The sequence below is a fragment of the Syngnathus floridae genome, chromosome 19 (genome assembly GCF_059516105.1).
Source record: "Syngnathus floridae isolate MCC-2025c chromosome 19, RoL_Sflo_1.0, whole genome shotgun sequence".
NCBI classification, from domain to species: domain Eukaryota; kingdom Metazoa; phylum Chordata; class Actinopteri; order Syngnathiformes; family Syngnathidae; genus Syngnathus; species Syngnathus floridae.
The window spans coordinates 2,702,078-2,729,115 of NC_142431.1; the positions used below are offsets into that span (position 1 = coordinate 2,702,078).

The 27,038-nt window shown below is 41.5% G+C and overlaps 7 protein-coding genes across 14 annotated transcripts in view; 2 read left to right on the forward strand and 5 right to left on the reverse strand.

The window, feature by feature from the left end:
- Positions 1-508: 508 nt before the first annotated feature.
- LOC148381615 (delayed-rectifier potassium channel regulatory subunit KCNS3-like) lies at positions 509-4,015 on the reverse strand. 3 transcript variants are annotated; one of them, XM_088362133.1, is made up of 4 exons: positions 3,900-4,008; positions 3,076-3,229; positions 2,599-2,799; positions 509-2,496 (listed from the first exon to the last, which is right to left on the reverse strand). In XM_088362133.1, exons 3-4 carry the CDS (start codon positions 2,793-2,795, stop codon positions 1,308-1,310), a joined length of 1,386 nt encoding a protein of 461 aa, XP_088218259.1. In that variant the 5' UTR covers positions 2,796-2,799; positions 3,076-3,229; positions 3,900-4,008; the 3' UTR covers positions 509-1,307. The 3 variants fall into 3 exon arrangements, with proteins under 3 accessions (XP_088218259.1, XP_088218258.1, XP_088218257.1); XM_088362132.1 differs by having other exon boundaries at positions 509-2,799; positions 3,076-3,150; positions 3,900-4,015; XM_088362131.1 differs by having other exon boundaries at positions 509-2,799.
- On the forward strand, positions 4,005-9,229 carry LOC148381616 (uncharacterized). Its single transcript, XM_088362130.1, has 21 exons — positions 4,005-4,126; positions 4,206-4,264; positions 4,326-4,412; positions 4,492-4,610; positions 4,671-4,811; positions 4,868-4,930; positions 5,003-5,170; positions 5,273-5,375; positions 5,561-5,781; positions 5,848-6,001; positions 6,062-6,273; positions 6,337-6,451; positions 6,518-6,735; positions 6,819-6,933; positions 7,021-7,190; positions 7,249-7,346; positions 7,627-7,757; positions 8,497-8,686; positions 8,761-8,902; positions 8,975-9,074; positions 9,134-9,229. Exons 1-21 carry the CDS (start codon positions 4,104-4,106, stop codon positions 9,202-9,204), a joined length of 2,700 nt encoding a protein of 899 aa, XP_088218256.1. The 5' UTR covers positions 4,005-4,103; the 3' UTR covers positions 9,205-9,229.
- Positions 9,230-10,704: 1,475 nt separating this feature from the next.
- LOC148381617 (uncharacterized) lies at positions 10,705-14,860 on the reverse strand. 2 transcript variants are annotated; one of them, XM_088362336.1, is made up of 21 exons: positions 14,713-14,860; positions 14,574-14,650; positions 14,419-14,511; positions 14,215-14,339; positions 14,002-14,145; positions 13,880-13,939; positions 13,651-13,812; positions 13,487-13,583; positions 13,195-13,412; positions 12,974-13,130; positions 12,704-12,912; positions 12,526-12,643; positions 12,261-12,460; positions 12,089-12,203; positions 11,856-12,025; positions 11,696-11,790; positions 11,498-11,628; positions 11,242-11,431; positions 11,033-11,174; positions 10,848-10,971; positions 10,705-10,790 (listed from the first exon to the last, which is right to left on the reverse strand). In XM_088362336.1, exons 1-21 carry the CDS (start codon positions 14,721-14,723, stop codon positions 10,720-10,722), a joined length of 2,709 nt encoding a protein of 902 aa, XP_088218462.1. In that variant the 5' UTR covers positions 14,724-14,860; the 3' UTR covers positions 10,705-10,719. The 2 variants fall into 2 exon arrangements, with proteins under 2 accessions (XP_088218462.1, XP_088218461.1); XM_088362335.1 differs by having other exon boundaries at positions 14,419-14,526.
- Positions 14,861-14,951: 91 nt separating this feature from the next.
- On the reverse strand, positions 14,952-15,800 carry ttc32 (tetratricopeptide repeat domain 32). Its single transcript, XM_088361185.1, has 3 exons — positions 15,673-15,800; positions 15,423-15,589; positions 14,952-15,212 (listed from the first exon to the last, which is right to left on the reverse strand). Exons 1-3 carry the CDS (start codon positions 15,786-15,788, stop codon positions 15,085-15,087), a joined length of 411 nt encoding a protein of 136 aa, XP_088217311.1. The 5' UTR covers positions 15,789-15,800; the 3' UTR covers positions 14,952-15,084.
- rngtt (RNA guanylyltransferase and 5'-phosphatase) overlaps positions 15,396-27,038 on the forward strand; it is a 52,643-nt gene continuing 41,000 nt past the window's right edge. For 4 of the 5 annotated variants that reach the window (XM_088361175.1, XM_088361177.1, XM_088361176.1 and 1 more), the window contains exons 1-4: positions 24,959-25,373; positions 26,090-26,199; positions 26,272-26,375; positions 26,940-27,028. In XM_088361175.1, coding sequence (XP_088217301.1) covers positions 25,310-25,373; positions 26,090-26,199; positions 26,272-26,375; positions 26,940-27,028 — 367 coding nt within the window. In that variant the 5' untranslated portion in view covers positions 24,959-25,309. Of the gene's footprint in view, positions 15,603-16,051; positions 16,150-21,673; positions 21,765-24,958; positions 25,374-26,089; positions 26,200-26,271; positions 26,376-26,939; positions 27,029-27,038 lie in introns of those variants that run through there. The other variant, XM_088361179.1, reaches the window with a different exon arrangement.
- matn3a (matrilin 3a) lies at positions 18,141-22,092 on the reverse strand. Its single transcript, XM_088361180.1, has 7 exons — positions 21,692-22,092; positions 20,489-20,962; positions 19,275-19,853; positions 18,848-18,973; positions 18,681-18,776; positions 18,372-18,441; positions 18,141-18,307 (listed from the first exon to the last, which is right to left on the reverse strand). The coding sequence occupies exons 1-6, from the start codon at positions 21,840-21,842 to the stop codon at positions 18,386-18,388; spliced, it is 1,482 nt and encodes a 493-aa protein (XP_088217306.1). The 5' UTR covers positions 21,843-22,092; the 3' UTR covers positions 18,141-18,307; positions 18,372-18,385.
- On the reverse strand, positions 22,158-24,639 carry laptm4a (lysosomal protein transmembrane 4 alpha). The gene is made up of 7 exons (XM_088361184.1): positions 24,398-24,639; positions 23,894-24,014; positions 23,575-23,651; positions 23,385-23,507; positions 23,211-23,306; positions 23,007-23,105; positions 22,158-22,750 (listed from the first exon to the last, which is right to left on the reverse strand). The coding sequence occupies exons 1-7, from the start codon at positions 24,497-24,499 to the stop codon at positions 22,673-22,675; spliced, it is 696 nt and encodes a 231-aa protein (XP_088217310.1). The 5' UTR covers positions 24,500-24,639; the 3' UTR covers positions 22,158-22,672.

Below are 27,038 nucleotides of genomic sequence, written 5' to 3' on the forward strand. Positions count from 1 at the left end.
TTTTTTGTGCAGCCTGTTGTGAAATAAAGCACAAGTTAGCTGACAGAAACTCAATTGTACCTTCGCACCTTTCACCTCACTGCTTTTCCTTTTCCAGGATCAAAACGTGATTGAAGTTTATAAAAATATAACAAGTCACTTGAGCTTTATTGTGAAGAAGCCCGATGTTTTATTTAATAAAATAAAGCCCTGAAGGTGTGAAGTTGTAGCAGAAATACGGGTCATTAAAGTAACGCTGACATTTGTGCTGACACAGCGACTTTGACCTTTGCGGGTCATTTACATTTGTTCCCAATGGAACAAATCGGATTTAATGACGCTTAGGTGTTTAACTTTAATATTGTAGTATGCAATATTTTTTTATGCTATGCTAGTTTTGGTAGAACAGTTTATTCAAGCAGAATATAACATGAAGGGAAAGTTAATCAATACCACTGTCAGGTAGCATCACTTCATTTTAAGTTGAGAAAATCATTAATCACCTTGAATGATGCGGGACGCTTTAAATAAAAAAAAAAAAGGGTTTATTTCAACACAAAATATGGCCGCCTAAAAATAGCAGCCTGAATGTATTTGAATGTTTCTTCATGCAATTAGTGCAGTGTCATGATTAAAGCACTGTAGATTTTTTGTCGTTGGCCAAACTCTGGAGTCCGGGACTCTGAGCGAGTGCACAAATCAATAGGAGATTACTCAGGGAAAAAAAAAACATTGAACATTAGGATCCCACTGAATGCATCATTGCAGTTTTCTCAAGCAGAAAATGGGCTTTCAGGCCTTAGAGCAAGGTTCAGGTTGTTCCCTAGTGGGTGGAAGAGATTGTATGTTTTAGTGCTGCTGCTTTTTTTTTTTTTTCTCCCACTAGAAAAAAAAAAAAGAAACTGTTGCAGGGAATACGTAGACTTTAATTTGTTGCGTGACCAAGCTTGACCTAAATAAATACACTTATGTTTGATATCAATATTACCTAATGAATGGAAATAGCATTAATTCATTTAAGCCCCGCCCCCTAAGAAAGAGAAAAAGAGCACCGTTTTCTGAGATATACAAAATAAAAGAGAATAAACTGGTTTTATAAAGTCTCTTTCTCTCTTTCTCTCTCTCTCTCTCTCTCTCTCTCTCTCTCTCTCTCTCTTTTTCAAATGAATAGAAACAGCATTAATTCATTTAAGCCCCGCCCCCAAGAAAGAGAAAAAGAGCATCGTTTTTTGAGATATACAAAATAAAAGAGAATAAACTTTCTCTCTCTCTCTCTCTCTCTCTGTCTCTCTCTCTCTCTCTCTCTCTCTCTCTCTCTCTCTCTCAATTTAGTTCTCGCAATTATCAACATTGTACACGTCGATGTCCTGCAAGCTGGAGGCGTCCGTGTCCTCCCCGACGCTGCTGACACTGTTCCTGAGAGAGACGCCCCCGAGGAACGGATAAACCTTCTCGGTGAACAAATCCCTGATGTTGTAGTAAGGTAGTTCAGGGTCCTGTCTCTCAGGTTTGGTGATACACTGGGTCTCCATGGCTTGGTTCCTCTGGTAGTACTTGGAGAACTTATTAAAAATGATGGTAACGGGTAGGGCTACTACTAAAAGTCCACAGATGATACACAACGTGGCAACTATCTTCCCCGCCAGGGTCACGGGGCAGGTGTCCCCGAATCCCACCGTTGTCATGGTGATGGTGGCCCACCACCAACCGGCTGGAATGGTGCCCAAGTCGGTGTCTTCTTCCTCCTTCTCGGCAAAGTAGATAAGGGCGGAGAAGATGGAGATGCCCACGGAGAGGAAGAGAAGGAGGAGGCCAACTTCATTGTAGCTGTGACGCACGGTGGCACCCAACGCTCGCAGCCCGATGGAGTGCCGAGCCAGTTTGAGGATTCGGAGGACCCTCATGAGACGGAGAACCTGTACCACTTTCCCCATGTTCTCAATGTCCTCATTTTCTTCTGCGCTCTCCTCGTCGGCCTTCTCCAGAGCCAGGGTGGCGTAGAAGGGAAGGATGGAGGCCACGTCAATAATGTTCAAGGGGTTGCAGAGGAACTTCCTGCAGGAGGGGGCCACGATCAGCCGGACGATGAACTCGGTGGAGAAGCACACGATGCAGATCACCTCCAGGATGGCGAGGACGGGATCCTCGATGGGCTTGTCATTGTCGTCCACGCGTTGAAATTCGGGCATGCTGTGGACGCACATGGCGATGATGGACGTTAGCACCACGCTAAGCGACGCCAAGGCGATAATCTTCGACGCTCGGGAGTGAGCCGGATCCTCCAGCCTGAGCCACAAGTAACTCCGCAACTCGGCACACCACGCTCCCTCAAACTTGGCCAGATCCTGATCCAACGCTGACAGCTCCGCCAGGGACGAGCTGAAGCTGGCTTGCCGGCCGTCATCACTCCTGGCGTCCCAGTCCCGGTGATGGAGATACTCCTTCCTCTCGTGGAACCAGTCGCTGCAGCAATCGGCGAGATGGAACTCCTGCACGCCCCAATATTCAATCTCCTGACTGAAGGAAAACACACACACATCTTCCATCATGTGCAAACGTCCCGTCTGGTAGAAGTTGAGCACGCAGAGGAACACTCTCGGATTTCGGTCAAAGTAGTACTCCTTATCGGCGGCGCTGTAGTCATCACACAGTTCCAGGATGGCCGTCTCGCTTTGGCAGTGCAGCAGACGGGCGAGACGCGTGTGCGGGAACTGCCGCAACGTGTCTTCATCCACCTCGAAGTGAAGTCCTCCCACGTTGAGACGAAGCTGCTGCTCGTGGTAGCCGCCTTTGTGGAGGATTTCCCCATAGCCCATGGTCCTGAAGACACGAAGGGAGTGCTGCGTTAGAATACATTAGTTCTCCGAAGAAGAGAAATCAATACTCCACACAAACACGGCAAATGCTTGAAGCAAGGGAAGAAGAAGCAAGCAGGTCACTTCTTGGAGAGATCAACTGGATTTGGATTCCAGAGGTGATTTAAAAATATATTCAAATACACTTTTTTTTCATTCAACTGTGAGGGAAACTCAATTTGCATGCACGTTTCTGTCACAGCAACATGTTTTCTTCAGAACTTTCAAGGAGACCACCTACCAGGACTGGAAGGCTCACGTTCCATCAAATCAAACTTTGCCGTCACATTCTGGTCCGGTTTCCAGGTTGGGTGCCCTGAGAGGAGGAGCGGAGGAGACTTCACGTAGAGGAGACGGAGAAGAGATGGAAGCGGGACACAGCGGTTCTTTGCTCCCTTTTACAGTGGCAGGGAGGGGCCGGGATGGAGGGAGGAAGGGAGGGAGGGAGGGAGCGGCTTGCTGATGTGTGGATGATGTCACGGTTCGTGCAACCTCATTTTTATGGAGGATACATTATGGAAAATGAACTTTTTTAATGGCTTACTTAAAAATAGTCTCTGGAGTTCTTGCCCATTCATCAAGTGTCACCAAATGATTTTTTCTGACTTTTCTGAAAATAATAATAGCAACAATTTTGTTCCAATTTAATGATTCTATTTTTATTGTTTTTTTAAATTCACGGGGTAACTGAGTGATGGGCTAGGTGAGAGTTTTTAATTTTTTTTAATTTCGTTTTCAGTTTTGTTTGATTGTGCCCCACAATTTCTGCTTAGCAACAAGTGACCATGCAGTACATAGCCAATGGAAGCGAGGTTACAATCTATTAAAAAAAAAAGAACATCAATTCTGAATGAGGACATTTATGTGCATTTTAACAGCGACAAGTGAAGCCCACAATTGTGACGAATTACTTCAGCCAAGGCCGCCCTCCCCAGCCTTGCCCGAGTGTCCTTCTATGACACCCACTAATATTCATATTACGTCGAGGTGTCAAGCACTTTAAGTGTCAGTCAGACCTTCATGCGCGATGTGATCATCCAAAACTGTTTTAAAATGGAACTGTACCTATAAAAATGTTTTTGGGGACATCATTGCGTCATGTTTTGAGGAGTCGGTCCAATCAGGTCTTGAGGTCCATCAGGCTCCGATGCGATCCACCTGTGTGCCTCTTCCTGTTTCTGTGTGAACAGCTCAGAGGTCCCACCCCAAACATTTTTATAAGCTGCAGGAACAGGAACACTGTGGTCGTCTGTTATCCTCGTTTCGGCCATGGCTGCTGTCTATGGACTCTGGTTTGTAGCCATTTTATTTTATTTTATTTTATTTTATTTTGTTTTATTCCTTCAATTTGCTTCATTTTGTCTTTTCCAGGTGGCTTTTTCTCCTTTCTTTACTTAGAAATGCAGATGCCCTGAAGATGTCCTCACCAAGTAAGTTAATTATATTTTATTTTTCGATTTTACTGTTCTTCCTATTATTTATTTATTCCAGATATTAAAACAAAATGCCTGGGAAATATCCTACGGGTGGACGTTCGACCACTTCCTGGACAATTTCTGGAGGTTTCTGTCGTTGTTGGTAAGTTCTGAGATGTGTTATTTTTTATTTATTTTCATTTATGATCGATTCTGAGTTTAAAGGTTTGTTTTCATTTCAGGTAACGCCGCTATTAAGCTTACGCAAAGTTTGGCAACACGATGTGGCTTCAGTATGTCACACAAGCAAGGAACCATCTCAGTCTACGCTTCCCTTCAAAACTGTTTTGCTCAAAACATGGTAGACAAAATCCAAATATCCTTCCAACATTTACATGATTCATTTAAATTTGTCTTCTAGGGAGACGAGTACACAACTGTGATAAATCTCAGGCTCTTTTCCAACACGGTGGCTCAAGATGTTGTGTACCAGGTGGCTGAAACTTGCAACTACAGCTTGGAGGCCTCCAGGGAGATCATTTGTGATCGCAACTATATGGAGGTAAGGCAGGAATGGTCAGAAATGGTTCCTCACTTATGCCGTGACCTCATTTCCAGGTCTCTGTGAAAAGAACCGTTCCAAATGATTACACCCTGCCGTACCCTGCTGCTCCTGAGATGGTTAGATGAACCCACGGTTGCATGAACATCTTTATGAACAGTCATTAAAGTGCCCCCACACTTTTTTTCCAGAAGCTGATTGACTCTGGATTTAGAATGTCATCACTGGTGTTCTTCACGCCTGAGGAGAAAAAGATGACTCCGCAGGAAGCCCACAATGGTGGATACGGGGTTGCCAACACGGCCACGAGACTCATTCTGAGAAGTTCCAAGTCTGCACCTGAGACGTACATACAACATGTGAGTTTTGGTCATGTGATGCTCACGAGGTTATTTTCAGATGGGTTAGAAACCAGGAATTTGCTAGTGAGATTAAAAATTTTTTTTTTTTTTTTGCAAAAGGTTGCAGGAGTTCCCATGACTGTGCTGCAAGCCTCCGCCATCTTTGAGAAGAAGTGGCTGAAAAGAAAGCTTGATGTTGCAGCTGCTTGTCCGCAGCGAGAAGGTAATACAGAAATTTTGGACATGTGAATCTTCTGGGTGTGCTAAATTGTCTATTCTTAAAAATGCCATTAATCATAACTATTAAAAAAAAAGGCCTTTTAAATGAGCCTATGATTTTGAATGGGGAATTTGACACTGTCAATAGTTTATGGTCTGCCCCCCCCCCCCCCCCCCTCCCTGTTCTAGGAAGTGTTTACTTTGCGGAGAACATGATCAGCTGGTTCCTGCCCACACGCATCGACCCGCTCATTTCCTCCAGCCAGTTCAGACTTCTGGAGGTCCACATTGGTGTGGACGGAAGGAGGCTGGATGCCGACGAGTTGTCGGCCCGCCGGTACAATGTGACTGTGGACAACATGTACATCATGGTCCAAATTCCCATCGGGGCACCTGGTGGCTTCTTCATGGTCTGACACGATGAAATTGGTTTAAAACAAATTGTTTTGCTAACTGGTGTTTAATTTTTTTTCCAGAGTCTTTTCCAGAATGATAAGTATTTTATTTCTTATGTGATTGAACCTATGATTGAGTTGCTGTGGATTGAAGACACAAATGACGACACGAGATATAAAGTGCTCCAACCAATCGTGACTCCAGCAGAGCATCAACCCTTAAAAGTTCAAGACAGTGAGTCAAATTATGAAAAGCAGGAACACACACGATGGATTGAAATGCTCTTTCCAACAGAAACCATTCCAAAGGACAAGGTGTTCAAACTGATAATGGGCCCTTTGGCGGGCGACGTGGTTCTCCGCAACATCACCTTCAACAACGAGGTCTTGTCTGTCTCGGACCTCATTAAACGAGGATTCAATGTGCAGGAACGCCGCCCGAAGAACAGCAGCTTAAAAGTCATTTTGCTCCAAGTTCCTTTTTCGGACCGTGTCGTCAAACAGGAGGTCAGTGAAGAACTCTTATGCCAGGAAAACGAAAAAATAAATTTGTACTACTTCTCATACTAGACAAAAGCAGGAGTTACAACCTTCTCTCTACACTTGATTTTCGGCCTGGTGGTCCTGCCCAAGTTCATAGTATTTAGTCATACTGCTTCTCTAGAAGCTGAATTGGCTTCAGTAGGTGAGTAGATGTTTAATTCTCCCAATATCCATAATTGAGGATAATCACACCAATCTCTAATTTCAGTTCCAAGCTCCACTGTAGTCCAACCTTTAGCTGTTGGCGGCTGTGACTCCAAGAACTTCTACATTCTTGTGAAATACGGAACAGAAGGCCACAACTTCCATACTCGTCTGGGAAAACGCACTTTGACCCAGAGTCTGGCTCAGGAATACGGTTTTACCAGGAACAGGACACACTTCAGTATCGTGGTACCATTTACATCCCCTGATGTTGTGTATGAGGTATGAACTTAAGTCTTGGGACTTGGAAGAAATTATTCCAACACTTGTCCATGAAATGTTCAAAACTTCCCTCCCTACTTCAGGCTATCGAGGAGTCAAACATCCGAAGCAGACTTGAAGTCACGTTGCTAAATCCAGAAACCGACCTTAACGTCAACGACTTCACTTTGACTTGTGGCTTTCCCTCAACACTCGTAGGTTAGTGTTGAATGCTGAAGCTTATTTTTAAAGTTCATACAAATGAGACTAGACATGGAGAATATTTTTTTATTTTCCTCCCCCCAGAATGTCTACCCAACGGTACCATGACAGCTCTTGCCGTCAAACTAGAGTCTGTCCCGAGCTTGAACCCAAGTGAGCTGACCCTCCTTGACCCGACCTGTACCCCCGTCTACAGTGACGACCGCTTGGCCTATTTCGTCTTCACTGGCAACACCTGCGGGACCACCCGGAAGGTAATCCTGACTGACCCCTTACGATAAAACAATCTGATTTATTTTCCTTCCTTTTAAGTTCGTTTCCAACTCTATGCTGTATGAGAATGAAATCGCCCTACCGCACAGACCTGAAACACGTCAAATGAATACCTCGGACGACGAACCGGAATACGAGTAAGTTCCAAAACGCCCACGATTAATTTTTTGAAGATTTCCGTGATGAATAACACAATATTTGAATGTCCTTTACTTAAACCCTCGTGCACATAAAGATGACTTATTAGGAGCTTCTCTATAACCTTGCAGATGTTATAGCGTGCCAAAGTGACTATTATAAAAATTACATGAAGTAATAAAACTAGATATATATTCTAAAAGTCATTGTAGCTATAAAAAGCTGATCACCTCGTTTGTAAGCATTTATCAAAGCAATTTCTCCCCCCCCCCCCCCGAGCTTAAGGGTTTCGTGTTCCTACGACATCGACACAAATCGCTCCTTGGCGTTCCACAACAGACCTCGCCGGACTGATCGTGATGCTGAAAACGGAATTGGCGAACTGCAAGTGGTATTGAGGCTTGCTGAGGGTATGTGATAACTTGTTTTTAATAGGTAAAAAAATAAATCTGGTCAAATGAGATTATCCTTGGGCTGTTTATAGGAAAAGATAATGACGCACTTTGGCAAGTTCTATCTCCTGCCAAGCTCTATCATTAATGTTCTTGCGGTCACAATGAACTTGTCAATAAATGGGGAGCACAAAAGATGTACTAAAATAGCACGGAGCAGATCTCTGCCAAGGCCAAACAATCCTGAACATTTAAACATGACCCCGATATGAGGAGAGTCTAACCATGACTTGAATAAATTTAGAATAGATCTTTATTGTCATTGTCACACATGTACAATGGAATTTAAAAAGTGCCAACCCATCAGTGCAAAAAAAATAAAAAATAAATAAAATAAATAGAATAAAAAGATAAAAAATACAAGCTAAAATACACACAGAACATACACACAATCTTTTTTTTTTTTTTTAGCGGCATTTAATGTGACTACAGGACTGTCTCAGAAAATTAGAATGTGATAAAGTTCTTTATTTTCTGTAATGCAATTAAAAAAACAAAATTAATAAAAGGCTTGCAATATTTCAGTTGATTTGTAATGAATCCAGAATGTATATATTTTTTAATTGCATTACAGAAAATAAAAAAAATTATCACAATATTCTAATTTTCTGAGACAGTCCTGTATAGCATCCACACAGAAGAGAAGCAATGGATTCTATTTTATAAACATGAGCCAAATCTATAAACTCTCCAACAGATGATTCCTACAGTTCATTTTATGGCGCCACCGACTACCCCATCTCCAAGTACCTGCAAGAGCCGCTGTATTTTGAGGTGGAGCTCATGAGATCAACCAACCTGGACCTATCACTGGAATTGGAGACTTGCTGGGCTACACTTGACAAGGACAAAAGATCCCAGCCCAGATGGAATCTGATCATAAAAGGGTAGAGATGAGAATCTATTCAAACTGTTGCTTGAGTTGTATTACTGTTTTTGAAATGATTCTTATCTTCTCCAGCTGTCCGAATCCAGTAGATCCAAACCAGGTGATCTTCCATCCTGTGCAGAAAAATGACCGAGTGGAGTATCCATCCCACGTAAAGCGCTTTGAGGTCCATGTGTTTGCTTTTGCAGAAGACAAGAATAACTTGAAGAAGCAGGTAGTTTGTTCACGTCCGCCAGAATCCAAAAATAATTCACAATACTGAAGATTAACGATTGAATCATTGCAGCTCTATGTCCATTGCGATGTGGTGATGTGTGATTCCCGAAATCGCCGGAGTGAAGGATGTAAGAAGAGGTCATGTGACACCCTGGGCAAAAGAAATAAAGGTGGGACAAGTTGTCATTTCCCAATATGCCATTACTTAAAACCTCCCCTCTTGTTGTAGTTCAAAAGAGAGCTGCTTCCAATGTGCAAAACCTCAGATCAGTGTCTTCTGGATGCATCAATTTATATTGACAATAAAAGTGACTTTTAAACATGACATTGCAGTATTGCACTTTGAACAGTTGATGCATTTTTTTTTACCATTTACTTAGTAAAATATAAGTACAGTTGTCTGAACTGTCTACAAATTTTATGTTGGGTGAAATAACTAGTTTGAAAATGACTTAGACTTGTAGTTCATCTCTGTGGGACTTTGTGTCAATAGCTCAAAAGACTTGGGCTCTAAAAGTAGACCTCTACTTTTTAAGTAACATTTATCTTATTTGGCCATTAGGCATCTATGCAATTCAGCTGAATCTTGTCAATTAATGTATTATTTACTCAAACTTGATGGAGTGGAAAAATAAATCTGCATGATAAGTGTAATTATTTTGACTTCTGAGATGGACTTGGTCAAAAAATAGCATCCTAAGAGTGGAGCAAAAAAAATATTTAAAAAAAAAAGTGCTAGTATTTTTTTACCATCTTTTTTTAAACGTTTGAACATTTTTTACTTGTCTCAGATTTGCAAACCAATTCTATTTGTTGTGTAGTCTACACTGAGGCATTCATACATTTATTTGCATTGAATGGCCCACTGAAGAAAACTATGACTGATGACAAAAATGACCCATGACAAAAATAAGTTTGACACCCCTGATTTAAAGGGTTGGGGTGATTTCTTAAGTCCTGTGACAACAGTTGCAAATAATCAGTACTTAAAAAAAAGGCCAGAACCAGCTCTAAAGAAATTAAAGCTTGACTCCAAGGTCAAAGTTCATTAGCATCAGACCACACCCTGTCATTTGAGCCTAAGTGGACATAGGAGGAAAACTGCAGACAGATCACAAACGGCACAATTTGGTGATACTTGTGCAAATTTAATTTGATTAACCAGATTTTTTTGGAAGGCTTGTGCATCTAGGCAAACTGCAGGGGGTCCAGTGATGTCCTTCAGGTGGCTCAACACTAGCCTCTCAAAGGGTTTAATGGCCACAGATGTCAGGGGGACAGGTCTATAATCATTCAAACCTGTGAACCTCCTCCGCTTTGGCATTTTCCGCACAATAAGGCGCACCTGATAAGGTGCACTGTCAGCTTTTGAGAAAATTTGAGGTTTTTAGGTGCGCCCTATAGTGCAGAAAATACGGTAAGATGGTAGATTTGCAAAACAGTTTGGCCATACCCATTACCTTGCTTTGTAGTCCTGTACCAAATGTGAAATACAGAACAGAAAATTGAACAGAGTAAAAAAGAAACCCAAACAGATCAGAAAAGTATTTCAACACTTCTAAAATGTGGATTCACCATATTTTGTCTATGCAATAACTTTAGTTAGTGAATTTTGTGCCTTGTTCATTTTAAGTAAATCATATTAACTGTCTTCAGTGTGACATTAAAGCTAAGATAATACAAGACCAAATTAGAAATTACTCAGGTTGATGCATTGCACAATCTTCCACAAAAATAAAAGCACCAACTACAATTCCATTGCAGTTTAACAGTTAATAAAATGAGTCATTGCAACAAAAATTAGTTTAAGAATCTTTATTCAGAATTAAAGAGGTGAATTGGTCCAGTTGAAATCTTCGTTTGCTGGGTTGAATCTCCTCTTTGTGCTGAGGAAGATAACATAGTAAACATGTTGCGGAATAATTTGATTGCTAAAGACTCACTTCTTTTCATTCCTTGGATCCCATGAAAAGCAGAAATTCCATGATGATGTGGACATTGACCTTTGCAGACATCTTCTGATTTGTCATTTGTGTTGCATACCATTGCATGACAGTGGATGTACATCTGAAATTGAACAGATCCATTAATCTGCTGTAATGGCTCATTTGAGATGCTTTCAAGGTACCTCATTTTTAAGAATCTCATTTTCTTTGGTAAAGGTAAACATCTTGAGAGAGAAACGTTTGAGGTGGGATGGAATGTGGACCCTGTTATCAGCCGCAACAGGATGGAAAAGTGTAACATAGCTGTCTTCTTGGTTCCCGCAACTGTTGATTCAAAAATAAGACATTAAATCAGTGCAGAAGGGCAGAAGAGTCGTTCAAAACTCCTCACGTGTTCACAATGATATCCCAACTGGGTTGAGAACTTGAGTCTTCATGAGCAGTGGCCCAGCAGCTTTCCAAGATGAGCTCCAGGGAAGGATCATTGGAATGAGTCAGCGCTACCTCAAAGTAGACAGGTTGCCTGAGCTGTTTCACTACTGGGTAATCTTCAGCTTTGTAGAAGTGGTTAAAGGTGGCATCTATGGGGGTGGGGGTTAGTTTGTGAGTTTGACACCCCTGAAATATTGCGTATTTTTAATACTTACCATGAGCTAGCCTCATTTGCACATCAAGTTGCCCCTGTCCGATTTCAGCCGAGGGGTAAATGTTACGAGTTTTGTAGCCGAATGAAATAGTCTGAGTGGCATTGACCATGTAGTAGCAGTTGACAGTTTGTCTGGAAGGAATAAAAAAAAGATTCAGCTGAATTGTTTATTAAAATAAGTGCATTTTGCCAAACTTGCCTATATTCAGGATCAGAAGATGACGTGAAGGAAGTTCCTCTGGTGTTGTAATAGAGGCTAATCTCATTTTGGTATTGTATGTAGTTGTCGAAGAACTGGAGACAACACAAGGGTTAAGATTTTAAATTATACAAAGTCAGGAGAAAAAAAATAATCTTACTGTTCTTTTAGTGCCGCAGCTGTTAGCACTGAACGAGAAATAAGCAAAGCGGTCATCACTGAAGAATGGTTTGCAGGACTTGTCCTTGAGTGTGAGCCAGCTTGGGATGAGGTTAGGAACAGACTCCACCTTGACAGCCAAAGCAGTTATGGTTCCATTGGGGTAGCACACTGAAGGACACAAGAGATGTCAAAGGTCAACCAATTTATCGACAGTGAACTCGTTTGCCATACCAGTGGTGGTCAAAGGGAAGTTGCAGGTCAAGTGGAGATCAGCAAGCATCCAGTTGTTGGTGGTCTCCCAAAGAAGCAGGTCAAGTCTTGCTCGGACTGAATCTGAAGTTATGCGCTGTGGAAATACGCAGTTAAAAAAAAAGTTGGACATCTTCTGTATCATAACACTTACCTCAAAAATGATCTGCTTGGCAAGAAAAGAAACCACAAGGGTGAGGTGAGTTTCATTCCCTTGCAGTCTGAACGCTTTCTCCAGCTCAGGAGTTAGTGGCTTGTATCCAACCAGAGTCTCAAAGTTCTTGCCTTGACTGCCAAACTTCACTTCAACGTAGAACATACTCTGATCACAAGTGCCTCTGATAGTAGGAAGAACTTGAGGAGGAAAAGAATTCAAATCAACCTCATGTTATAAATGCAAAACCGAAAAAAGGTCTTACCAACATCCCGTAAAGAAGCAGTGACCTCCACAGGGTGAGCAAAAGGAATTGCTTCAGGCTGGATCAAGAAGCCAAAGACTAATGCGAGTGTGTAGGTTGTAACCAAGGGCTCAGAATTCTGCAGATAAGGAAAAATTAATCATCTCCATATCCCATCTGGAGAAACTAGTCCACATACATGTTTGAGGACTTCAGCGACAGCAAAAGGAACTTTCAGAGTGAAGCTTTTGGTGCCACCAGGATGTCTACGCTCTTGCACAACAAAGCCTTTTGCTCCAAACTCTTCCACAGAGTACGTGCCAGTCACGAATGTGAGGTTCTTCAGCTCCACATCATCCAGGAAGGTGCCCACATGGATGGTGAATAACCTTTCTTCAGCATTGGTCACTAGGAAAGTGTTAATTAGTAAAAATACTCTCAACTAAAACCTTTAGAAATGGAGTCTTACAGTCAACAGCTTGAGGTGACCTGGGCATCAGAGGTGTGGTGATGGGGAACAGAATGGTATATCTTGTTTCTTCATTAGATCTTTCAGACCGCCACAGGACTTCCAGCATGGGCTCGACCGTGTAGGTGATGTGGTACTGATAATCTGGGGCGTGACTCTGCAATTAAAAATAACACTTTTAAATAAGTCATGGAGTCATAGAGAGGGAGCAGACTCCGAACCTTGTTGTAGCCATCAGGGGAACCCACGGGGAGCTCAACAACAATATGGAAGTCCGTAGCGGACAGAGCGTAGCCCCGTGCGGCCATCTGACGTCGATCCATACGCTGTCCGTTGATGCCCATGTACATCTCGAGGATCTTCATGCTACCATCTAGAAGTGGAGTCACACGGCGAGGGACGTGCCATGAGATGACATCTTCGGTGAAGAGAACGCCACCTGTCAAAAAAAACAAAAAACAAAAACATTTATTCCACTGAAAAGGGGTGGGGTTTACTTTTTATTAACCTCACCTGTAGGGCAAGCAGCCGCCATGTTCATCACAGCCGCACCTTCAGGAGTTTCATGGTAGGCGCTAACTTTGAGAATCTCCATTGGGACTCCAGCCACCTTAACATAAAAATAAATTAGTCATTCCAGAGTTAATTTTACATCTAAGGTTTAGTACGCCACTTACATTGTCAGCATAAGTTTCTGCTGTACTATAAGGGCTTCGCACGACAAGACGGCTCACTGAGGTCATGACACTGTACCCAGCTTGTTCAGCTTCACTTTTCATCATCACCACCGGCTCAGGAGTGTAGAACGTCATCTTCCAGATCCCAGACTGACTGGAGGCCTATTAAAAAGATTTACTTTAATTGCAATATTAAGCACACAGCCATTTAATGTTTTAATCCACATACACTAGGGACAGTATTCTTCAAATAATCATCTTGATGAAATGGGGGCATGAACTTTGACACCTAGAAGGAACAAACTCATTAAACGTGGAATTTTCCATGCAGTAGTTGCAAAAGTCACCTACTTCCATGTAGTTTCGGTCACAAAGAATCTCTCTAGAGGCCCAGCGGGTGTAGCTGCAAGTCTTCATCACATTATGGGAAACTACATTCGAGGGTCTATTGCTGTACATTCGTAGTCTGAGACCAACATTAAAGGTCTTGTCATCCTAGGAACAACAGATTCTGATTTGTTAGACTAAAAGAAATATATTTGGAGTCAGAAATGATCAAAATACTTTGTTGTCCACAAAGCAGCCCATCAGTGATGTGTAGATTCTGGTGTTGCCCCACGGGTCAGACTCCATGCTGTAGCCACACTGAGCAGCCAAGGCAGGTGTTAGCACAATGTGTCGTGAACCATCTAGAAGGATGGAGGCAGCCATTTTTCTTTTTCTTAAATAAATTTATCAAACCTGAGACATTTCAAAAAACTTGCATACTGATGGCCTCCACTTCCAGTTGGTTTCCTACAGCCAGGGCTTTGTCCAGCGAGAGCCTCATCAGATTCCTGACACAATCAGATCTTAAACCACCTGAGGTAAAAGACACTTATTAGACACAAAAAGGATTAAAAACGACTAACCAACTAACTCACTTGGATCTGTGTGACTTTTAGAGTTCAGCTTTGCTTGACTCAAGGTGATTACCACAGCCAGCAGGCTCCATATTAGTCTTCAAGAATAAATAGATGAGACACAAGAACACAGTGTGAAGAATAAAAAAGATATACTTACATATTTAACATTTCGCAATCAGTCTGAGTACAGCCAAAAACCAACACAGGAAAAGAAATGCTTGTGGAGCTCGGCACTCAAAGCCCAGCATGCCCCACCAAGTCCGAAGTGAAGAAGGGGCTGACTGGTTAAGTTAGGCCTAACTACCCTTTTTATATGACTCGCAATTATGCTGCACAGGTGAGTTGCATCACTAACCACGCCCCCACACAAACTACATAAAAAAAACCACACACATATAGCAGTTACACAAAATGATTTAATTTTCGACAAAAATATGGAAGTCATTCCAAGAGTCTCACAAAATATTTCTCATGTTTTAATAAGTTATGTACATAAACAACACTGGTTGAACATAAATGTTCACAAATATTAATATCCTCTCGTCGTTTTGTCCTGTTGGTCCAACAGAGTCCGTCGAAGGCCGACTTTGGCGTCTTCAAAGGCTTCATTGAGCTTTAAAGCTTGTTGGAAATCCTTAATGGCGTTCTCAAAAAACCCTAGAAGATATAAAGAGAAAAGGAAGTGGATGCTTTTTACAGTGTTGAATCAGCATTTATAAATTCTCAGAAGGGCTTGGCTTTGTAAATACATAGCGCCATCTAGTGTCCTCAGGAATCCAACAATGTTGACAATTGTGATTTATTTTGAAGGCCATTGTTAGAAACCGGAAGTTATTGAAGTTCACGACGTCAAGCGTCTGCTCTTACCCAGTCTATAATGTATTAGTCCTCTATTGTAGAACGCTACTTCAAACTTGTCGTCCGCCTTTATCGCTGAGGTGTAATCCTCTACCGCTTCTTCAAAATCCACTCGCAAGTACTTTATTTGGCCGCGGTTGTTGTAAGCGGTCGCCAAACGAGAAGCTTCACATTCCCTGTGAAAACAAGGTGAAAGCATTACACTCGATTGCTAAGTGTCAGAAATCTTAATTAGCCTAATTAGTCAACAAACAACAACCTGGAATGTTGGCAGGACGAAATGAACTTGTTATAAAGCTCTTCTGCCATTTTGAAATTCTGTTTTTTAAACTCTACGTTGGCATTTTGGAATATTTGTAAACAGTCGTCCGCCATTGTTGTCGGATGTGACGTTGGCCAATAGCATTAATATCCGTCTTTTAGTGGGCGTGGCTAAATGCTACTAGGGCGCAATAACAATAACAAACTATCCCTAATGTGCTGAATATTAATTATATTTTATTAATATTAAGAGTCTTCACTGTGTTCATTACAAATGTGTGTGTGTGTGTAATTGTCACAGTTTTTGTTCCTTATTATGTAACCCCCCGTTTAATTTCAATTGATCAATTTTCGCCTATCCTTAATTGTTTCTATAGCGTGGACCTAGAGGCCATCCCATCTGACTGACTACACATCATCACTGAATGGGACTTGATGTCACTCCACTGAGGTCACGCAAGAAAACCACGACAAGGTCAATAACTGGTCTTTATTTTAAAACCCTCACTTTTTCTCTCCTTCTTATTATCATTAGCGTAGCGGGTGAGTAGGAGATCACTCCAGACAAAATTCAGACTACACCCTAACTATACTATACAAATAATTATTCCAGTTTAGTTTAGGTAGTTTTTATTGCAACTGTGAGACATCCTCACTCAATTTTCACGGTGAAGCTAACAGCTGTTGGGGTAAAATGTAGAGGTCACCTGGAGGCCATGCGTGCGCTTCCTTTTTGTGCTTCATTTATCTCCACACTGTGTGAAGCGTAAGGTTGGACTTACAGTCCTGGAAGGTAATGACTTTTTCTGTGAAAAGGAAAATAATGTGCTAAACCAAAGATCCATATTTTCCAAAGGTTGTATTTTTTTTATTGTAGTTATTTATTCTTGTTTTGTTGTTGAAGCCATCTTTAAAGTCAGTACTTGAATCGGAAACACAATGCAAACAAAATTTATAATAGACTGACAATGTTACTTTTTATTGGAAAGTTGCATTGAAATGTGAAAACATAAGATACATCATAAAGGTAGTTTTTGTACCCTGTGGAATAAATCCTGATATTTTCCTAGTTAATACATGTTTTCCCTCATAATCAAATAGATGCGCTTTTCCATTTGTTTCAATGAGATGGTATGTTCTGGGCTGGCTCAATTTCTACTTAAGCGAAGGATTTACTTGGAAGACATGAAAACGTGATGCCACATGAACTTGAAGTAAACTGACACTTGAGAGACTTGACACAAAGTGTTCAAAAGTCCAAACACACCCATCCATCACGTGCTGTCAGTCAGCCATTTTATTCTTTACCTGATTCTATAAATGATTTACAGTTGAGCCTCATATTAATTTGCTCTAAAATTCTTGATTTTTTTTATTATTGGCTGAGGGTTGAAATAATACATCTACCTGTAAAAAATGTCCCTCATGGATACAAACACCTAAATCAATTTTTTTGCATGTGTTCGTTGTTTTTCCCTTTCCCGGAATTCCTTGCCTTTACGATATCTTTTCCACTTCGCGGAGACGTGCCAGTCACATTCGTCTTATCCCTATGTGTGGTAACCATGAAAGCCGGCCAGGTGGCAAACAAACATAAAGTAGCTGTCTAGTAAAAAAGGAGACACGAGTAGACTGGAGGTAAATGTTGACTCGCGAGGGCGCACACAGAAGACGCTCTGTGTCCGACAAACAAGCCTACCTGTCCCGGGGCTCACCTTTGACCCCTGAAGATTGCATACATTCAAGGTGCTAACAGTTCATGGTGATGAAAACATGTTGTTCTTGTCAGATGAGAGCAACATCACATATTAGCACTGATGACGAGGTGTTGAATTATGAGTAAAACAGTAGATGATGTTTTCCGACAAGTCCGAATATTTATATCACACGCCCAAAAAAAATCCCACCTTTTGCTTTCTCACTCACACAAAGTAGAATTATCCCAAAAAAATTCACCATTAATGCTACACAAGAAAGATATAGTGTACAATATTGTTTTTATTCATCAATTATTTAGTTGGCAATTTGTGACCATCCACATATTAATCTTTGTATAATTTTGATTATTTAAAAAGTTTGTTCCACTAGATGTAGATTTTTCTGAAGCTTGTTTTAGGCTAAAATTAAGCAAGCAACACAAAGAAAAAATCTTTTATCTTCTGTTATTGTTCAAGTTTATTTAAATTCATTCTTTAAAAAAACAAAATATTCCTGGTGAGCTTATCATGTTTTTTTTATTCAAACAAAAGACACAGTGTATGTATCAGCTCATAATATCAATTGACCAGCTTTAATATATATTTAAAAATATAATCGTGTTACCATTAGCATAAAAAGTAGCACAGTTTAAATGCAAATATATATATATATACCACAACGTGCAGGCATTTTTATAATATCAAAACAAAAACAGAACAAACCGTAATACAGTGTATATATATATATATATATATATATATATATATATATACAAAATGCACACGTGTGCAGGTGAGGTCACATAATGTTATTTCAGATTTGACTTGATGAACGGTAGATTCGTTTCTCCACGCTCCACAAATGCTTGACATCCATCCAGCAGCTATGGAGCAGCACATGTGCGCCTTGCAGCGGTCCATGTCTCCGACACCCCGCTGTGCATGTAAAGCAAATAAATGGAAAGGCTCACACTGTCTTTCACTGAGCGTCGACACTAACCCCTTTGTCGAGCGTCACACACGGCCCAGCGTTTCCTCGAGGCGTTCTATTCTCCCTGCTACATCAGCGAGTGGCCTCTGAAGTCAAGGAAAGTCTGCAAATGCTTTACCGTATTTTCTGCACTATAAGGCGCACCGGATTATAAGGCGCACCTTCAATGAATGGCCCATTTTAAAACTTTGTCCATATATAAGGCGCACCTGATTATAAGGCGGCTTTTGAGAAAATTGGAGGTTTTTAGGTGCGCCTTATAGTGCGGAAAATACGGTACATTAGATTGTAACATGCAGATTCTAACAAGAAGGATATGCTTGGCAGTAAGCTGCTGCACGGCAACCTGCGTCTGCTTCTGGAAAGCCAGTCTGGCTTCACACTTGCATGGATCCGCAACCACCGCCTTCACCTCTTCATCACAATCAAGACATTGTGTTATGTTATTCAAAGTTATCTTACGTTTTATGATTTTAATAGCTTACGTTTTAGGGAACATGTTCTCTGGTCGGGATTGAGGATATAACCGGTTCGGCACTTGCAGTAATAGGAGGCCACGTTGTTGACACAAATGTGCTCGCAGTCGTTTCCGGTGCTGCAGGGGTCCATACCTAGACCAGGATTAAAGGAAGGACATATATATAAGTACGATATGAACTCTTTAAAAAGTTTAAAGCTTTGTTGAGCCTCAAACTTTTTTTTTGTATTAATTCTGGAGTTCTAATCAGGTTCTAGTGCTGACATCTGCAGTCCATATCGGGGTTCAGGATTTTTTTTTTCTTTTAGATTTATTCTGGTTTGGAAAAGATCCTTAGAACTCCCCCTCGTTAGACTGTAGGTGCCTCCAAGTGTGCCACTAGAACCGGGGTTAATGGTAGACCAAGATCTCTGGGGGTGCCGTCTTTGTCCTACCACACAGGGTCTCCCGAAACTTGGAGGTGAGCTTCTCAATAACACCGTAGGTCTCCACGTAGAAGACGTGGTCTTCCAGAGGCAAGCTGGCCATCTGCTTCAGAGACGCCATGTCGGCGCGGTCCACACCGATAGCGTAGATCTCGATGCCTTGGGCGCGGGCCGCGGCGGAGATCTCCTCCACGTGGTCCTGAGGTCTCCCGTCCGTCACGATGATTGCCACTTTGGCAATGTTCCGAGAATGAGGCCGGGCTCCCGACTCCTCGGTGAAAGCTTCCTTGACGGCTGTCTCGATGGCCAGGCCCGTCATGGTGCCGGCGGCCAGGGGCTCGATGCGGGAGATGGCTTTCTTCATGTCGGCCTTGTTGAAGTGATCTTTTAGCAGGAACTCGATCTTGACCGTGCTGGCGTAGTTGACCACGGCCAATCTGGTGGCGTCCATGCCAACCACCAACGTGTCGACCATAAGCGCCAGGAACGTCTTGACCTTCTCAAAATCACTGGGGCGGATGCTTCGTGAGCTGTCAATGATGAAGACCAGGTCCAAGAGGCGGCTCGTGCACTCAGACTCTGGTGACTCTGGTGATCAACACGGCAGCATTAAGGCTATCTCAATTTTACGTGGGCAGTTCTCGGCTCAGATACAAGCATCGTGGCTCAAACATTGGAAAGAGCGACCAACACATTGAACCATGAGGAACTGACTTTTCATCCTGAGATGCACAGAGAACATTCTGGCTTTGTGCATCATCTCCAGAAGATTGTCAAATGATTCATTCATTTCACATTGGTCTTATCCTTTCATCCTGAATGAAAAGTATATAAGATGTCACACGTTAAGATGGACTTGGAATTTTTGCTCCTCCCGGTCACATACATTCAAACATTTGGACGTACCATCAAATTCATCTCCATACATCTTTGCTCCTATTCTCCAAGCAACATCTGGTGTGGCTTGATTTATGTCATGGAAAATATGAGCAAGTAATGCATTTGTAGTTTTGTTAGGGTTCCATGCAAGTTAAAAATTTATCAAATATATTTTGGGAGAGAAATTAAAACAATAATATTTCAGTGGCCTTCCAAAGAAGTGGTCTACCATTTTTTGATATATATTTTTAAAAAAAATCATTTGAATATGAGTGGCATTAACTACAAATGCAAAAAGAAATCAACTTTGATGATTAAGCAAACCTGACTTGGTAAGAGTCTACCTGTCTTCACAGGACTGGTGGTGAAGCCGCTTTGGGTACTGACCAGCACTGGAGTTGTGGTCTCCACCGGTGCCAAAGTGGTGCTCACCGCTGGCGTGGTGCTTGCCGTCGTTGTCGTTGGCGCAGTCGGTGGCACAGTCGGTGCCGTCGTGGTTAGTCGTTGGGTTGGAGGGACGGTTGAGAGATCTACCAAAGGTTTAGTTGCCACCGTGGATCTGGTCGGACACGGGATTTTTGGGTAATAATAACCTTTGGGTATATGTTGAGGGTGGTGGACTACAGGTGGGGTAAGACCATGGGGCACCTGTAGATGCCCTTTGAATTTATGCTGATAGGACCACATAGGAACCGAGGGTCTTTGGTAAGTCACTGGAGGAGATAGTGGAAAAGGTCGATACACTACCGGTGGAGAAATCCTTGGTGGCTGGTAGTGGTAGTGATACTCTCCTCTATACGTGTAGTCACCTCTGTGAACTACAGGGCCACCAAAGAGGAGATCATTAGTAGGTCAAAAAGAAGATTGTGGAAGTTGACATGGTCAAACACCAAAGCCGGTACAGTTCAGTTCGATAGAAGATCTTGATCAGGTTTTCATTGAAAGAACTGATCTGGACTACATGGTGGAAATGAGGCTTTAGTAAATTTCAGTGATATTAAAGTACAAAAATCTTACTCCACCACAAGCTTTGTTGTTAGGTAATCATTATTACTTTGCTAATGGTGGCTTAAGACTTTTGCTGCCAAATGAAACAAAAGTGAAAAATTTTTTGGTTTGTGTGCTGGCAGGATTACTTCATTAAGAATTTATCGGTGCAGGACATGGAAAACAGTTTTTGTGAAGTTCCAGTTTTTCAAGTAATCCAACTAACACATAAAGAACTTTAGAGGTGGTAGCAACCACTTTCTCAAAGATTAGTGGAATTAGGAACGTCCGTATGTTGTTTGCAACAAGTTAAGACTTAATACAAAACTGCCGAATCAACAGCAATCTAATAATTCTTTTTAATGTAATTTTTTTTTAAATTGGACAGCGATGAAAAATACATTTAATGCTGTGCACGAGACATACCAAATTTATTTAATTTTTTTACATAACTGCTTTTTAATTAAAAAACTGCACACATATTTAGATAATACCTATTTGACTTTCATTATAATAATTTCATCCTGCATCACTTTCTTTAGATGGAGAGCTGAACATACTTGCTGGGTCGAACGTCCTCGTGGGTGGTCGTCCATTGTTTCTGCTCTGAGCGAAGCTCCGTGCATTCAGCTGGTAGGTGGCCAACACGTCGCCGAGCATTAAAGAGGTCCCGCACACAAGACCCCACAGCCAGTACTTCATCATCCTCATCACAATTGGCACGGGTGGTCTCCTCTCCTCTCAGAGTCCCGAAGCTCCTCATATGAGGAGACCCAAGGCCAACACGTCACAAATACGTTTCGGTTAGGGGGCTGGGTCATATGACCTTCTGGCCTCTGTGAAGGACGGCATGCAGGGTGGTCGCACTAAAAGTAGCAAGTTGTCAAATGATGTACGAGAGGGTCACGTCAAGGTCATACAATTATTAAATGTTACAGTTTGCAACTTAACTACAATAACTTAAATACAAACGAGAGCTTTGACAAGATGCGTTTCCCCAAAATTAGTTTGAGAAATAGTCAAAAGTATGGTCTCAACTCTTTATTGAAGACAAATATAATAAAGTGGGTATAATGGAATGGAAGAAAAGAAACTTGGTTAAGTAATGGGAGGGCATGCAACAACAAATGTTTCACGACAGATGAGTTGATGTCAAGCTGGTGGCAAAGCAACTTTCTTTCTCCCTCCCTCACTGCTGGAAAACTAGCTGGCAGCAGAGTGTGATGTAAACATCCGAGCTGGTGGTAGTGATGGTCGTGAACCACAGCAAAGCTAAATAAATAACTCCAAAAAATAGTGCTGTGGCGTGCTTCCCGAAACCGAGATGCGATTGTTCTTAAGTTTTAAAAAGATCAACAACTAAAGAGCTACGATAAGTGGGTTGTCAGTCTACATGAGGATGATGCTGGATTGTTGACTGCGTTGGATTGAAACATTAAATGAAAGTCATCTTTGCAGAAAATATGGAAGTAGATAAGAGGGTTAGTGAGGGAATGTAGAAATGCATTTGGCGGCTCGTGTTGTCCACAGTGGGCTGGTCCTTAAGACATGGGCATGTAAGGCGGAGGAGGGTCCTTGTCGGGCATGTTGACTGCCATCTCGTAGGTGGGCAGATCCGACTGCGTGGAATACAGAAAGACAAATGCAAGTCATGACAGGTCAGTTGATGCATTTATTATTATTTGCTGACTCCTTAAATCACAGGAGTAAATGTCAATCTCTATTTCATATTGTTTGTTAGAAGGGGAGAGAAAGGTGCATGATTGTGATTGGGCTGCCCCCTGCTGGCCAATGGCTGCACATAACAAATGACAGGAATGAAATATAATTTCAATATTTGTAATTTGGAAACACAATAGTATTTGACTCACAAACCTGGGCCTCATTCTCAAAGGAGAGAAAAACGGCGACATCCGGTTTGTTCCTGTTGTTGATGTACTTGTAGCAGTTCCACACACAGTTCATCAAATAGGCCTGCAAAAAAAAAAAAAATCAATACATAAACGAGACTTTGATCATCGTAACTACAGTAAATACCCGTCAAATAAGGTAAAAAGAAAAATGGATGGCACTTTTTACCTTGAGGACAATAAGGAAGGTGAACAGGATGAGCACGAAGAAAAACAGGAACCGAGAATCCAGAGACAGGAGGTTATCCTTGTACGGGAAATCCGGCTGAGGAAATAGTGAGGGGGATAATCAATTAGTTCCAAAGATAAATTCACATACTGCCAGGAACTAGTGGAGACTAACCAGCTGGTCCAGGTACTCCTGTATCCGAGGCAAATAGGTGAGAGAGCTGCAGGCCACCAGGCAGCTTAACGCAAAGTCGAACATCTGGTAGCAGAAGAACGGGATGAGAAGCCCACTGCGATGCTGGAGACAAAACAAGAACATTTGTCTTGTGACAATTTTCAGGCCGACTAAATAAATGCGGACTTACTGTAATGGCGCCATACAGCAACATAGCACTAATCGTAACCATCAGAAGAGAAATGGCCAATCCGGCACCGGCATTACCTAGTTAAAAACAAGAGAGAGAATTTTTAATACAGCATTTCCCAACTTTTTTTAAAATAAGTTATTTTTTCAAATCATTCTATTTCTGACTTTACCACTACATTGAGTTATTGATTAACTACAGTGTGTTCCAGTTTAAGTTCAAATCCAGGTCACCTCACCACAGGAATGAAACATTGGCCTAAATAAAGAACCCCCTTTATCAAACTGATACTAGTTAATAGTTAAGCAATTTAACCTACCTGACATCCTGTCAGATGTCAAGTAATGATCAATAACTGCATACTGTAAGTTGACAGAGGGAACGCTTTCCGGATGAGTTGCGGCAACCGTTAGCAGGATCCCCATCAACAAGTTGATCACCTGCGGAGGAATTCAAATCACGATTAGCACGATTAGATTGGTGTACAGTACAGAACAAAAAATCGTTATCGGTTAAGCTTCAACTTGCTAGCTATGACGTAAAACGACCTACATAACCGGTTATGCGATTACTAGTGTTGTTATCAATACATTCCACACCATGTTTTTATTTTTTTAAATTTTTTTTTACAGCGATGTTAAAAGATAACGCTTAAATTGGGACGATTGTTTGCTAACGTTAGCATTTACGGCTAACATATTCATCCTTTGTTTTGAAAGATCAAGGCCATTTTCGGAATAAATAACCAAGAATATCTGTTACACATGACACTAATCGTTTCGAAGATAAGCTTTCAATCAATCTATCGATTTTTATTACGTACCATGTACCATGTTCCGAGGATGATCGTCCCCGTCCGGACATGACAACAACCGCAGCATCTGGTGCTGTACAGTTTGTCTCGACTGAGTTTAAAGTGCTGCATTTTTACCGTAGTATCGGTAGAGAGTTCCCAATATATGTATGTAAAAAAATATTCTACAGTGAAGCGGGGAAAGAAAGCCTCCCCTTTACGGTTCCACTTCCACCTCTCTCTGGATGAAAACAAACACCCGGAAGTGGAAATATGTATGGCACGTCAGAAAGGTCGAAATATATTGCATCGCAATCACACTAGATTACGAACATTACGAAATTTGCAACAGATCATTTATCATTGCAATATTCGTTTAAGATTACAACGTAATTTACATAATAATGATGAGTTAATTTTGCACAGGATCCAAATATGATGACTGTTTTTAATTGCATAGCAAACATATTGTTATGGAAAAATAATCATTACATTAAAATGAGTAAAGATTAACGCACATTGATACAATTGCACTCAAACAGACAAATTGGGAGCTGTTATTATCAAAAACAGATTGTATGGAGAATTGGAAATTTTCAACTTCCGGGTGACACGGGAACGCAACACAGACACTCCGATGGAACGTGAATGAGAAGCTAAGCTTGTTTACATAGCTGACCGAGCTACAATGCTTATAAGAATTACGTTATGTTTGCCAAATATTTACCAATTAAGACAAAAATAGCTTGTGAGGGAAAAGCACCGTAATACCTAATGCTCGGCGAATATTAAGGCAATATTCCTAAATGAGCTCAAGAGGCCTTTGAATCCGCGGTGTTTGGGTGAGTCCGAGGATTAAGGTGATAACACCTTGCAGATCCCGGATCATTGTACAGCCTGTAAGGCGAGCTTGTCTATTATTCTGACGGCTGGGAGCCAACCATGTCACAATTGGGACCCCCACCCCGATGGCGGAATTGTCCCAGAAGAGGACAACCAGTGGCAGGTAACAGCCGATCTCCAATTAGCCTCATTTACATTACCAAGCTTATGCAGCTCGTCACGTTGCATTGTCTACATTTGTTATAGTTTGCTGTTTGTGAAATGTTTTGACTTTCTGAGCTATTATTGCATTTAACATCAATTTAAAAAAAATATCGTAACAAAGATGTCTTGTGTCGATACACGCTAGCATCACAACATGCTAACATTCGCGAGCAGTTGCGTTTGGAAAACAGGAGTTTTGAGTGATTGCTCTGAGGCACGGTAAAACCATGCATTTTGGGCACCCTATCCTGATATTACCAATTTTAATTGATAACTTTGGTGGTTGTGTTTGGGTATTTTGATAACATCTTTTTTTAAAGGGGAGATGCTATTGCTACTTGCAGCATTGTCCGTCTCACGTGTCAAAACAAACCGAGTCCACGCATGCGCACAATGTGGATTACCTTTGTGTACATTATGCGTAAAGAAATAGAATGAATCGTCCATCATTATGCGTTTATTAACTGTACGAATGTCACAAATTCTTCCAAATAAATGTTGCCCCTTGTTTACATTTTTTGTTTTCTATGTGTGTACTTTAACTTTGTATTGAGATGGCCTGGTCATCATTAAGGTTGCACGGGGAGAACATGCAAACTCCACACACTGTGGACTGTGAGGCAGACATGTTTACCAATTGTCCACCATGCTGCCCTTTTTATTTGTTTTCACCAGGTAAATTCTTGCCTATGAAAACTATGCTGGGTCCCCGATATGATGACCAAGTTGCAGAGGAGAACCGATTTTACCCGAGCATGCTGTCTAACTACTTGAAGAGTCTAAATGTAAGGAACCTTTAAATCACTACTTTTTGTCACTGATATTCATAACAATGGTTTTTTTTGGTTCCACTTTAGGTAAAAATGGGTTTGCTCGTGGATTTGACGAACACGACTCGCTTCTACGACCGCAACGACATTGAAAAGGAAGGGGTCAAATACTTTAAACTACAGTGTAAAGGGTATGTGATGATTTGTTGCATTATTTGTCTATATGTAACCTGATTGGCTGATGACCAATTCAGGGTCAGCTAGAATAGAGTCCAGATTCTCCGCAGCCCTAATCAGGACAACAGTTATAGAAAATGTAGTACAGTACAACGAGGTAACGGTTACCGTATTTTCCGCACTATAGGGCGCACTTAAAAGCTTATAATTTACAGCTCCATCTAGTGGCTGCAGAATCCTAGTCAACCCCAGTTTGATTCAATAGCTTCTATTCTATGCCCCTTTTAATTCGGTGCGCCCTATATATGAAAGAAAAGCTAACATAAAAATCCAAAGGTGCGCCTTATAGTGCAGAAAATACTGCACCAGATCTGCCCAACAGTAGAAAGGGTTTTTGGTTCGAATCTCCAGTCTGACCTTCCTGGTGGCGTTTCCTTCCCCATTCCAAAAACGTTGCATGTTAAGTATCGGAAGATTCTAAATTGTCTATGGGTATGATTATGACACTGGGGAAAAATATGATAATGAAAATGCATGATTCTGTAGTATTGTACGCTTTCCACCTCGTTTTTCCCCAGTCATGGAGAATGTCCTTCTACAGAGACGACTGCTACGTTCGTCCGACTCTGTGAACATTTCATAGAGAAGAATTCTACGGACCTAATAGGTGAGGATTG

Excerpts from the sequence above, each read along its gene's own strand:
- LOC148381615 (XM_088362132.1), bottom strand. The coding sequence starts at position 2,795 with ATGGGCTATGGGGAAATCCTCCACAAAGGCGGCTACCACGAGCAGCAG.
- LOC148381616 (XM_088362130.1), top strand. The coding sequence starts at position 4,104 with ATGGCTGCTGTCTATGGACTCTG. Across the intron at positions 6,274-6,336 it reads ACCGTGTCGTCAAACAGGAG|ACAAAAGCAGGAGTTACAAC; the intron begins GTCAGTGAAGAA and ends TTCTCATACTAG. Across the intron at positions 7,347-7,626 it reads GACGACGAACCGGAATACGA|CTTAAGGGTTTCGTGTTCCT; the intron begins GTAAGTTCCAAA and ends CCCCCCCCCGAG.
- LOC148381617 (XM_088362335.1), bottom strand. Across the intron at positions 13,413-13,486 it reads GGCGGCTGCTTGCCCTACAG|GTGGCGTTCTCTTCACCGAA; the intron begins GTGAGGTTAATA and ends TTTTTTTGACAG. Across the intron at positions 13,131-13,194 it reads CCCCTGATGGCTACAACAAG|AGTCACGCCCCAGATTATCA; the intron begins GTTCGGAGTCTG and ends TTTTAATTGCAG.
- ttc32 (XM_088361185.1), bottom strand. The coding sequence starts at position 15,788 with ATGGCGGACGACTGTTTACAAATATTCCAAAATGCCAACGTAGAGTTT. Across the intron at positions 15,590-15,672 it reads TCGTCCTGCCAACATTCCAG|GGAATGTGAAGCTTCTCGTT; the intron begins GTTGTTGTTTGT and ends TTGTTTTCACAG. Across the intron at positions 15,213-15,422 it reads ACTAATACATTATAGACTGG|GGTTTTTTGAGAACGCCATT; the intron begins GTAAGAGCAGAC and ends TATATCTTCTAG.
- matn3a (XM_088361180.1), bottom strand. The coding sequence starts at position 21,842 with ATGAGGATGATGAAGTACTGGCTGTGGGGTCTTGTGTGCGGGACCTCT. Across the intron at positions 20,963-21,691 it reads GAGGACGTTCGACCCAGCAA|TTCACAGAGGTGACTACACG; the intron begins GTATGTTCAGCT and ends GTGGCCCTGTAG. Across the intron at positions 19,854-20,488 it reads CACCAGTCCTGTGAAGACAG|AGTCACCAGAGTCTGAGTGC; the intron begins GTAGACTCTTAC and ends GTTGATCACCAG.
- laptm4a (XM_088361184.1), bottom strand. The coding sequence starts at position 24,499 with ATGCAGCACTTTAAACTCAGTCGAGACAAACTGTACAGCACCAGATGC. Across the intron at positions 23,106-23,210 it reads CCTTCCTTATTGTCCTCAAG|GCCTATTTGATGAACTGTGT; the intron begins GTAAAAAGTGCC and ends TTTTTTTTGCAG. Across the intron at positions 22,751-23,006 it reads CCTTTGAGAATGAGGCCCAG|TCGGATCTGCCCACCTACGA; the intron begins GTTTGTGAGTCA and ends TATTCCACGCAG.